Here is a 12,847-nt window from a genome sequence, read left to right as displayed (position 1 = left end):
TATGCCCATGTAAAGAAACCATGATAATGGAGTGAGCAGAAGAACAAGGTAAGTGAGAGTTTAATTTAAGATCTAGATGTAGTAAGTAAGAAATCGCGATTCCTTTAAAATAAAATATAAACAATGCTACGATTAATAGAGCAAAAATAGTTGAAGGCTGAGATTAGTTTTTTTAGTTACAAAATCATTTTTTTGTACAGCAATTTCGTGGGGACATGATGGTGAACCTAACGCGTTCTCTATCGTCTTAGCCGAGCCTTGCCATCATTTTTTATAAATTCTTGCATTGCCATCATGTTTCCCTCAGGTCTCGGCCAGAAATTGCTGACATATTAGAGGAAATTTTATTTCGAATTGCACAAAAATTAACTTTTTTATTTAGAAAATGCTCTTCCGATCGCACGAAAAAAATTAAAATTCAATATTTTGTAGGAATTCAAAAAATTGGAATTTTACAGTAATTTTGAGTCAAATCATTTTTTATAAAATTCTACAGTATTTTTATTATTACATAAAAAAATTGTTCAAATTTTAAAATTGACTTGGAATTTATGGGATTCTTTTTCCACAAAATGTTTTAATTTTTGTCATTTATTTATTTGGAATTACATAGTCTGGTTTTGTGATATGTTTATAACACATATTTAAATTTTCTCACAAGATAATTTTATTTCAATTATATTTGCCATTTTTTCAATCTCTGGTTATTTTTTTAACGACAGTTCTCATACAAAAAAATGATAATTGGAGGTTTATCGTTACGAAAAACGATAACCAGATATTGAGAAAATGGGGGTTATTTTACAAAAACACTTTTTCTGTATTACTCTATATTTTAGGCAAACGTTGAAAAGCCTTCCATAATCTAAGGGAAGTCTGTATTTCAAACCCGATTGTAGAATTCCGGTCGTTGGCCCCTTGAGTATTTATTTCAAATCCCTTTTTAGTAGTAAGATATACTTGAATTTCTAACAAAATACGTTATCTTTTTAATTTAAATATATCTTATGATTTTACAAACTAGCAAGGCACAATCATAGAGCTGATGAGAAACTGGCCGCGATTGTATTTTTTATCAATTATCTAGACGAAATATATGCAATATGCTTATAACAAAGGATCTCATATGAAAACAATATTCATAATTTTTAGCGCTTTCTAGCGCGTTTTGATCAATAATCGTTGGCATCACTGCCAAAAATGCATTTTGCTTGCCAGTGGTTGATTTACACATGCGGCTCAATTTTCTTATACATACAACAACCCTGTTTTTATCGTTTACTCGTGCAATTTGTGTTCGTCGCCATTTTTTTCTTTTAAACGGCATTCAGACAATTATCGTCAGTCTAAAATAAGGAAAAATTGAATATATTATTTAATTTGTGAAGAAAATTAGCAAATACTTGTAAAAAATATAAAATTTGTTTGATAATTTATAAATACACAGAAATTTAATAAACACAGGTAAGTTTTTTTAATAAATTAGGTGATTTAAATGTGAGGGCTTAAAAAGCCATATCGATTTTATTGCGATGCCTTAAATTTAAGGAGGGAATACATAAAATATTACATTTGCTTCTATCATGTACATACACATAATTTTAAATTATTTTTTTTTTCTGTTTTAAAATTTATTTTGTACAATTGAATGGTGAAATTATTAATGAGTTGGTGTTTTTTTCATGTTTTAATTGTTAAATAAGATATATAGTATACAGAAATTATTTCCCCGGCTTACCTGGGACTTTTGCAAATGTGCCGCCTACTTTGGTATTTAAGCAGGAAATTATGCTTGTTCTTGAAAATTTTCCACCGACTTCATGCCTATTTGGTTATCATATTCCAGTTTACCTATTTTGTTCAATAATTAAAACTGTGTATAACGATTATTTTGTATGCCTTTTTTCATATTTGTAAATTAAACTTGCACATTGGCTCAATGACTCATTAATACATACATATGTTAGGGATGTAACGAATTGTAATTTATTGAATGCACAAAGGAATAATACTGCTCTTACATTGGCCACATCACAAATTTCATTTCATTCCCACCACAATTGGATCATTGATCCGGGTCGACCTATGTCTCACTCGGCCGTATCAAAACGAAGTTTTTTCTCCAGGAATGAACTTTCGACGACAGTCTAGCTGTTACAACTTGTTATAATCTAAATGTAAATAATGTCCACATCAAAGTTAGAATAACATATTTTCCTTGCGATAAGTCGCTTTATAAATAAGTTCACTAGCTAATCCAGTTCGTTAATTTCATGATTCTAGTTTCATTATTATATAGAAAATTCAAAAAGTTCCATTTGAAGAACGAAAAATTACAATTTGTTCTCCCCTTTTTGTTACCTTAATACCACTAAGCCACCTATTCACCATTTGTTACTCAGAAGCATATCAGCCACCTATTCACCACTATTTTATAAGCCGTTTTAGTCAGTAAAAAAATGGTATATGTGTAATCTCCCATTTTTACCCCTAAAGATTTCGAATTTCCAAAAACTACTAAACACCTCTGCTAATTTTTTAAGTAGATAAAGATGCATTTTAATTATTTTTGGTATACGTATCAGTTTAAAAGATAATAATTCGAAATTTACACGTTTTAACACCCTAAACCTTTGAATTTTAAAAAATCCCTGCTTAGTGGATCTACATAGGGAAAGGGAAACCTATGGCTTAAATTGCATGTCTTTATCTTTATTCGTTTCGGCTATGCGTTGTTGAATTAGTCAGCCACTCGTAAACGTTTTGAAAAACTCCCGATTTAATTAATTTTAGAAAAGTGACTAATTCGACAATGTGTGTAAGTTTATTAGTCGAAATTGGTAATAAAATATTGAAATTTTCAAAATTATAGATGGAAATGTCTCCAAGGTAAATTTGTAAGTTAATATTTTATTTTTCACCAAAAAAATATTTAGTGATCTTTTTTAATATCTTAAATTTATTTATTAAAACAATGTTTATTTCCTTAAAACTTTCAGAAAATGGTACGAGGATATAATAGAGGTTATAATAATCGCGGAGGCGGTAGCTCTTCCCATCGTGGATCATCTTATCGCAATTCAAACTACAATAGCGGTGGCCGCATACACAATAATGCACGTTCTTCTGATCGTTATGGTGCTGGCAGCAGTGGCGGACGTTATAATTCTGGCGGCCATGGTGGCAGTAGCAGCAGTCACTATGATTCACGTAATCGCGATCGTTTCAATACATCTAGCAGTAGTCGTCACGATACAAGTCATAAACGTAGTTACGCTAGGGTAAGTTTTATCATAATTTTCAAAATCTTTACTTTATTAAAAACATTTCCTCTTTATTAATTTAGGACTCCTCTCGTGACCGTTCGTCCGATATGAAAAGATCTCGTCAAGACGTGAGTATATTTAATTTCAAGACTTAGACTAAACTAAACCTTTCATACCATGCTTAAACTTACAAAAAAAATATAAAAAGAAAAAAAATGAATCTAAAAGTAACATTTGAAATGATAAGATACAAAATTTATTAACAAAAACCATTTAACTATGATAATAATTTTATTATTTTATGTATATTTATTATTATAATCAAAAAAAAAACCATAGAGTTTTATTTAGAAAGAGCACAAAAAAGTCAAACAGTCTATAAAAAAAGAGCTGTGTTTTTACTTTACAAATCATGAAAAATGATCAAACACAACTGGATATTGTGTATACTAAACGTTAAAAAGAATTACACACCAAAATGAGGCTCTACGCTCTCCAATGATTGATAACAAGAAAGCTTAAGAGATCTCATTGGGTTCACTATGTATTAAAGCATAAATTAATAGCATATGTATAAACTGAACTTGTAAGAAAAGGCTTCAAAAAGTATCCTCCATATCAGAAAGTCATGTCTACTATCTACTACCTAACTACCTCTACTCTACCTAATTATCTACTACTACTACCACTGTATATCTCTGTATTATTGATTATTATGACAACCTTTAGCGAAATTGAAATTGAGCCATACTGCATAGAATAATAATAATAATAATATAAATCTATATAATATTGTTTGCCGCAAGAAAACACAAGCGAACACAAAAAGCATTTTTCATTTTATGTATTTCCAAAGCAGAAAAGCGTGCTACCAATCAAATCAGATCAGATCCATAAATGTGAATGAAGATTTTTCTATAAATACCACTACTACTACTACTGCCTACTAGCGCACTACTGTAATCATTGCTATATAAATGTATGTAATGTATTTAATAAAGAAACGCAAGTCAAGGCTAGAACGCATTCGAATGAATCATGTAACGAAACTATTTTTAATGTAGAAAGCACAGAAACAGAAACATTAACTAAAATAATATCTTAAACAATGGTAAAATTTGGTTTGATAAATTTCCTTCTAAATATAGAAAAATATATATCTATACAAAATAAATCAATCAATCAATAAATAATATAACTATATATGTATGAAGGCTTCCTGAAGCTCCTAACGCACCCTCTTATGTTGTTGTTGTTATCAAATCGATCGCTACTACTACCACTTCCCATAATAAGAACCAATATCAAACAATCATAATCTAGACTGAGACGAATGAACCACGTATTATTATATATGACCAGAACTACATTCAAATAAATCATTTAAAATCACAAAATGAATAGAAACTAAACTGTATTATATTTGTGTTGTTGTATAAATAATATATATAAAAAAAACCATCTCTAAAAATTCGACTGCCAAAGTTCTTAAGACAAATTATGTTCTTGTTGTTTTGTTAAAAAAAAGAACCCAAAAATAAAACACAAACAAACAAAAAGCAAATTCAATAAAAATAAACTCGTCTACAAATCTATTCTCATCATGGTATAAATCTAGGATTATAGACGTACTTCATCAACGGGTAGAGGTAATCGTACCCCACCACCACCTCCACCACCAACGGTCTCAACATCAACATCACGCGGCGGCAACACTTCGAGACACAGCGATCGTGACAACTCCAAGCCCAGACATCGTTCACCTATGGGACCACCACCAAAAAGAGCGCCTGTACGCAGTGGCTTTGTCTCACGCATACGTGGTTCCAGCAATCGTGGTGGTGTGCGTACAGGACGTGGCGGTTCGGGTCGTATTGTGCGCCGTGAATCGAATGATTTGAGAATTATGAGACGCAAACTTATGTATGCCCAACAAAAAGATCGTGCACGAGTTTTGAAAATTGCACGTTTAACGAGGTAAATACCCCCACATTTAGTCACACAAAAATTTGCAAACATTGAGAATTGAGTTGAAAATTGAAGGTTTTAAGGCTGAACTGAACTGAAACTGGGAAGTAGTTGTTGATTTGGGTATTGAAAAGACAAAAAGTCTGCCCCAAAGAAAATGGAAACTACGAGGACTGTTGTTTTTTGAACTTGAAAAAAAAAATCAAACAAAGCAAATACCCACAGTCTCTATAGTTTTCCAAAGCTTCCCATAAGTTAAACGATCAAAATAATCACACACATACACACCTTGAAATCTCAAAATTCTAACAAACAAAATGGCTGTCTATTGATTTACAGTACAATTCCAGCCATCTGTAACTCTCTACATCATAATTTTTGAATTTAATAACTACAAATTATTTTATTTTGTTAAAAACAAACAAGACAAACAAATATTCATCTTAAATTAATTTTTGCCCCCCTTGATAATCATACCTACATAAATACGTCTATTAAAACACACACAAACAAATCCAATAATCATTCATAGCTCTCTTAGACGACGTCGTCTTGATAGAAATTCCTCCAAGAGTCCACGTAGATCTTCAAGGAGTAACAAGAAAAATGGTTCATCCAGCGAGGATGAAGATGAGGATGGTGATGGTGAGAAGAAGAAATCGAAGCGCAAGCACAGCGATAATGAAGAAGAGGATGACGACGAAGATGAGGCGGAAAATGAGGACAAAGATGAGAATGAAGATGGTGGTGAGACGAAAAAGCGTACTAAATCTAAACGTTCCAAATCTTCGGAAAAATCCAATGCCGAAGATGATGAAGAGGACGAGGCAAATGCTACGGCCTCCAGAGAGGGCAACGATGACGACGATGATGAACATGAAGGCGACGAGGGTGGTGACGACGAAGAGCATGATGACAACAAGTCACAGGCCGATAAGGATAAAGAACATACAGAGGGTGAAGAGGGAGCCGATAAAGCCGACGATGGCGATGATAATGATGTAGACGCCGATAAGACTGCTACAGAAGCGGATGGAGAAAAGGCTGAAAAGAAAGAAGGTAAGAAAAAGGATACTGGCGAAAGCAGCTCATCGAAAAAAGACAAATCTTCATCGAGTGCCAAGAAATCATCATCGTCTTCCTCGGCCACAAAGAAAAAGGACGACAAAGATAAGGAGGACAAGGATAGAAAGAGTAAGAAATCAGCTCGCAGTGATGACGAAGATGACGGCAAAGAGCGTAAGTCTCGCAACTCACGACGTGACGATCGCAACAGTCCTTCACGACGTGGTGGCAATTCCCGTTTCATTAAACTGACCTGTATACACTGTAACATGAAGTGTGTAACATTTAAGGTTAGAAATTTATCGAGTTTCCATATGAAATGCAACGTTTTATTAATGTTTTCTAATAATTATAGGAATATTCGTATCACTTGAATTCCCGTACACACAAGATGGCCTTAAGGCAAATTGCTATGCGCCAAAGAGCCCACCTACTAAGACTACGTGCTCGCCAAAGGGCCGCCCAAAAGGAGCTCGAAGAGAAGTCCAAGGAAACTTATGAATCGAAATTCTGTCATCTTTGCCGTTTACACTACAGGCAACCCAAAGCCAAACATCAGCTGTCGGAACATCATAAAATTATGAAAAAATTCCTCATGCCATATTGCTCCACTTGTCATTTGGCCTTTAAGAGTCCCATACTGTATGAGACTCATCGTTGCTCTTTGGAACATATCAGAGTAAGTAAAACTATTTTTGATTCCTTTTTTTTTTAAAAATTCTGCAAAATCATATTTTATCATACATATTTATATTTACTTTATAGAATAAGGCTCGCAAACAAGACTCGGATACGGAGAATAGCGGAGACGAAGAAATGCGTGAAATCGATTTGAATAAATTCATGACTGTCGACTCAGTGGGAGAGATTGATGAAGAAATGGATGCCGATATGGAAGCCTTGCTCAATGAAACCCAGACCAATGAGGAGAACAGTGAAGAGGGAGAAGATAAGGATAGAACACCCGTGGGTGCAGAATTTGTGAAGGAAATCACTGCTTTCTATTGTGAAATCTGTGAACATTATTCGGCTGACAAGGGCACATTGGAGGCCTATACCAAGAAACATTGTCTACAACGATCCCATCTAAAGGCCTACTTGCGCCATAAGGAAGAAGAGAAACAGGCTAAGAAACGTAAAGAAGCCAGAGATCGCAAAAAATTAGAGTCAGAAAAAAAAGAAGAGAGTGACAAGAAGGAAAACATCGAGAAAGTCAAGGAAGAGGATGAGCCAGAAGCACATGAACAAGAAGAGGAAGAAGAGCATGAGGAAATCGAAGAAGGCCATGCTGAAGAGGTCGAAGAGGAGGAGGATCATGAAGAACATGATGATAATGACGAAAAGGATGGTCAGGAAAACAAATTATGGGAAGATGTTGACAAGGACTTGGGAGATTTACTCAGAGAAGTTGAACCCCATGAACGTGATGAGGATGAAGAGGAAAATGATTCTGTTTTAAATATAGATATTGAGAGGTAACAGCAAAAATTCCTAAAAAAAATAGAAACATTTATCTAATTTACTTAATTTTTATCTATCGCAGTGAGAAACATAAAACTAAAGAAGTTAATGGCAAAAAAGATGACATTAAAGAGGAAAACGAGGAAGAAACTGAAGAAGACAATAACAAAAAAGACGCAGAAGTTAAAAAAGAAAAGGTTGTTGCAGCACCTACACCCACACCCTCGAAACCCAAACGTCTAACAAAGTCAGCATCGTCGACTGCAAATAAATCAGCGGAAGCTAAAAAATAAATTCCTATAATTAAGATCTTGAATGTTTGCACTTAATTTGTTATATTATTCTTCTAAATCTTTCCTTAATTATTCTACCGCCAGTAGTTTTTTCTTTCGGAAAATTAAAACATTTGAGTTATATTTTTTCTATGATGTATAAAATTTCTGCCTCAACTTGTATTTAGTTCACTTCACTCCACTTTTTCTTTCTTTTTCATTCATGTAGGTATGTTAAAATTACCTAACATTTTTTTTTATTTGTATTTAATTTTTTTATTATAATTTTCTCACTTTAAAATTATGAACAAGCAAGCAAACAAATAGACCTACAAACTTGTGAATGAATGAATTATAAAATTCATTTTTTTTTTAAATTTAAACATATAATAAACAATAAAACAAACAAAAATACAAACCATTATAGTATTCAATTTATAGTGCGGCTTATTTATTTCCCTTTCTTTATTTTTTATAAAAAAAAGTGTTTTTGTTTGTTCAGAGCGGCATTTAACTAACGTTCAATTTAATTAAATATTTATTCAAACTAAATCTTTAAATTTCTCAGGCATAACAAAGCAATTACAAGTGTTTCTTTTGTGTTCCACTTCTTTCCGTTTTTTTTTATTTTTTTATTTTGGACATTAAAAGCTTCCGCTTATATTCTTTACGAAATTTCAATTTGTATTGCATTTTTAGTGGCTTATTATGAAAAATGTTCATATTTGGCTTGTAATAATTGTATTAAAAACCCATTCTTTTTTTTTTGCTTTCCTTAGTATAACTGTAGGTTCAAACTAAAACTTCGATATTAAAAACATTCACTTTTGTTTAAGGTTCATAAAGTTAGTTGACTTATATTGTTGTACACATTTACCTCTGCATATGTTGGCCATTTATTTATGGCAATTTTGTATTTTAAACCTTTTTTAAATTGGTATTTTTATGATCTTTCGTAATATCATATGCTGCGGCTAGTTTTTAAATTAAAGAGTGGTCTACTTTTCCTAAAAGTTTCCTTTTAACATCTGTGTATTGTTAAATATTAGTTTAAAATTTAATTGTGTGTAATTTCAAGCAAAATTATAACAAAGTGTTGAATAAGTGATGTCTTATGGGCTACGAGGGTTGAACTGATTTTGTTTTATGTTTTTTTGGTATTTGAAGTTTATTGGCGGAGTATAACGACTCACAAATTGTCAGGTTATCCTACTTCGATTCAAGTTCCTAGTCGACTAATATCTTCATATAGGAAGCTGGGACGCTTAAACCTTGTCAATCAAATTAAGAGTGATAATGGCACTCAACTAGAGTTATAAATGGTCCTCCAAAAATTTACGATTTGATCTTTAAATGGTCTCCACCAGGGTTTATCCAAATTAAAAGACACGCTGTTGAACAGCGTAGAACAGGAACAGTAGGGATGCCCTTAATAAACGAAAGTTGGATTTTGGCCATTCTCATCCCCCCAGTTTGGTGAACATTAGTAAAAAAAATCATTCTGAACAAATTTTAGGTAAATCGGTTGGGGTTAAGACGTGCCGCAAGCCCTCTGAAGTTTTGAGATGCATTTACAATGGAAAAAATGCATTTTTTTCCAGTTTTTGTAAAAATTTTGCCATTAAAAACTCTTGCAATTTAGGCCCCTATTATGAGTTGCATTCGACAAAGGATATTCGTTGGCTATCGAATGTAAAATTCGTATTATAAGTTGGCATCGCTGTCGAAAATTTCGTTGTGCATCTAATTTTTCAACGAACACAATTTTGCTTTCGACACTGCAAATAAAATTAAAAAAATTGTTGAAAATGTAAAGTATTTGTAATTTTATTTGTTTTTGGTGGACCAAATACCACTGAAATGTTTTCGTTAATTTTATGCAGGTTCGTTACTTACAACCTTAGGTAAGTAACGAATGTGCGTCATAATACCGAATGACAATTCGTTCGATCAGCTATTTTAATTGAAAATAATAGAAATGTGTACGTAATTGTCGTTCTAATGAGACATAAAAAATAGAAATTGGTCAAAATAGGAAAAATGCGAAAAGAGAAAAAACTCCCGAGGAATTTTTATTTATAATTGGGCTGAAAATATATCCTTAGATGTACTTGAATCGAAATGCTACTCTTATTACAATCAGATTTTTGTTCAGAAGATATAGCCCTTCAAAGTTGACTAATTTTCAGTTTTCGAAAAAACACAATTTTTAGGTAATTTGGTCCGTTTTCGGATACAATATATCGAAAACTATGTAACTGATCGTCATTATTTTTGATTCTTTTGATAGATATATTTATTAAGAAAAGAATATACAAAAATTGTACTGTTTGCTTTTTTTTCAGGTAAATCGATATTTACCAACTATCCCTTTTTCAATATTTCTCAACTTTGAAGGAAAATAAAAAAACTCAATTTCTATATTTGCCATATTTTCAAAATAAGATTATTCCTTTACCTAATGCAAAAATTTCCAGCTGCCCGTTCTTGCCCCATTTTTTGCTAGAGGTAAAATTTTGACATGACCGTGAAAAACCAACCAACAAATTATTTTTTCAAACAAATTTTTTTTTAATCTTTTCTGGAATAATTTTAAATCATAAAAGCCTTTAAAAGAAACATAAAAAATTAAAAAATTTTAAAAAATATTTTATTTTACTTCCCATGAAATTGATTTTTCCACACATTTCAAGTAGGCACCTGAAAGGCGTAGAATCAAACACTCATTTCATAGGCTGATCAATTATCTATCATATGCCTTTTAATTTTTTTGATTATCTCATTTGGTTCAAAAGTTATGATTTTTGCAACGAAAAAACTCAAATGGCGGCGACGTGGGATGTTGTGAAATTTTGGTTATGCAAAAAAATAAATAGACAATAATATAGGGCTTATTCGAAAATGCACCACTGAACAGCTTTAAAAAGGATCGGAAGAAACCCGATTTGGTTTCGAATTTCAACCCTTTTTTGAACAATAACTATAGTGAGGCCCCGATTATCCGTGATTCGATTTACCGGCAACATCAATTAACCGGGAAAGAAAATTTAAATATTTTTGGATCGATTTAATTTTTTTGCATCGTTTAACCGTAATTACCTCTATTATCCGGGATTATAAGCATAATTTTTTTCGATTATTTTTGAACAATGTGAATAAAACGAAAAAGGGGAATTCCCTCTATTGCATACGATGATTCGGAAGCATATACAAAAGTAGATTTTGCTGTTTATGAATGGGAAAGGAAAGATTTAAGGGAACTCCAATTTCTGGATTAAGGCTAAAATAGTTCACTCAAAATTAAATAAAAAAGCGACATTGTATTCACAAACTTAATGCAGCAGGAGAAAAATATGCAGCTGATTATATAGCTGCTACAATTTTCGTGGAAAAATTAAATGTATTCATATCAATGAAAAAAACTCACCAATGAGATGATGGAGTTTAAACAGAAGTTTTTTGAAATTGTTTACCTGAGAGCAGTTTGCCTTAATGCTGAAAACTTTATTGTGAAAGTTTGTCCACCAAATTGGACGATATTGATCCAACTGATGGATCAGGGTGCAATATAGAGCCGTAAACGTCATTATCGAAAAACTATATGTATTAAAAAACTACTTAAAATTGGTACTCAATTAACGGGACAAATTGATTATCCAGAATGCTCCCGGTCCCGACCATTACGGATAATCGAGGTCTCACTGTAATACCAATATAAAAAATTACTAAACTAATGAAAGATCTAAGAGAGAAACGAGGGTTGTATTCATTCCGAATACTGTGAGGAACGCCCAACCGGAATAATTTCAATTCAATAATATGATTTATTCAGATCTATTATCTTCTTTTCTCTACGCATATAACAGAGATATCAACTTGGACTGATATAAATGAGCTGTTGGGTATTTTAAGGAAATTAATCTATAATGGTGATTACACGATTGTGGCATTATCGATTTTTTGAGTTAATAAGGAAGTAGGTTCTTGAGTTTGAAGGATCATCTCAGCCTTGGGTTCTTCTAATATTCAGGGGGTATCCTCTCAATACCTTTATGGAATCTGGTTCTGAATCCAATGCTTAAATCGGATGCGGACTTATCATAAATCCCATATATGCTGAACTCGTTATCTTTACAATGAAGTATATGATATCTGACTCTTGACCGATATTTGCGAGCAACACAGATGTTAATGTAATTTTGTATAGTAAGTTGAGCTGCAAACTGAATATCATGGAACGGGAGAAGATGGCGATTATACTTACAAAATGGTCAATGGAAATAATAGGGCTGGTTCCAAAGATCCACTGACTCTATATAGTAAATGGGTGCAGCAACTCAATGTTAAGTACAATGAATTCTGTTCTATTTGGGCACTGACCCATGTTGACAAAAAAAACAATCCATTTTTTACACTATCAGTGTGGAATAACTGATGGTACCAGTGCTCTTATTTACTACCCATTGTGAATCGTATACAAATTAGAAAATTGTTTATAATAAGTTGGACTTTAAATTTCCAAAAACCAAGCTGACTGACATACGCAGTACAAGTCTTAATTAAAACAAACATCAGCTAAGTAAGTACAGCTCAAAGAGCTGACCGACAAACTGGGCGTTTGAAAATATTATGACAAAATTGTATAATTGTTTGTGTGTTTTTTTCTTACAAGACATTAAATAATAGTTGTAACTGACGTCAACATAAATTAAAAAAAAAATAACTTAATTGTTAAACAATGTGTATGTTTTACCTAATTTAGTATATGATTTTTCTTCTATTGTTGTTATTGTTATTTGGGTCTCCTGCGTCTTT

The 12,847-nt window shown here is 32.4% G+C and overlaps 1 protein-coding gene across 1 annotated transcript; it reads left to right on the top strand.

Moving 5' to 3' along the window:
* Nucleotides 1–1,327: 1,327 nt before the first annotated feature.
* Nucleotides 1,328–8,450, top strand: Ciz1 (Ciz1 zinc finger protein). Its single transcript, XM_065505369.1, has 8 exons — nucleotides 1,328–1,464; nucleotides 3,000–3,281; nucleotides 3,347–3,394; nucleotides 4,885–5,243; nucleotides 5,767–6,589; nucleotides 6,655–6,978; nucleotides 7,065–7,774; nucleotides 7,843–8,450. The coding sequence occupies exons 2-8, from the start codon at nucleotides 3,003–3,005 to the stop codon at nucleotides 8,051–8,053; spliced, it is 2,754 nt and encodes a 917-aa protein (XP_065361441.1). The 5' UTR covers nucleotides 1,328–1,464; nucleotides 3,000–3,002; the 3' UTR covers nucleotides 8,054–8,450.
* The last annotated feature ends 4,397 nt before the right edge of the window (nucleotides 8,451–12,847 follow it).

The sequence above is a fragment of the Calliphora vicina genome, chromosome 3, assembly GCF_958450345.1.
Source record: "Calliphora vicina chromosome 3, idCalVici1.1, whole genome shotgun sequence".
Taxonomy (NCBI): Eukaryota; Metazoa; Arthropoda; class Insecta; order Diptera; family Calliphoridae; genus Calliphora; species Calliphora vicina.
This window is presented reverse-complemented; position numbering and strand designations above follow the sequence as displayed.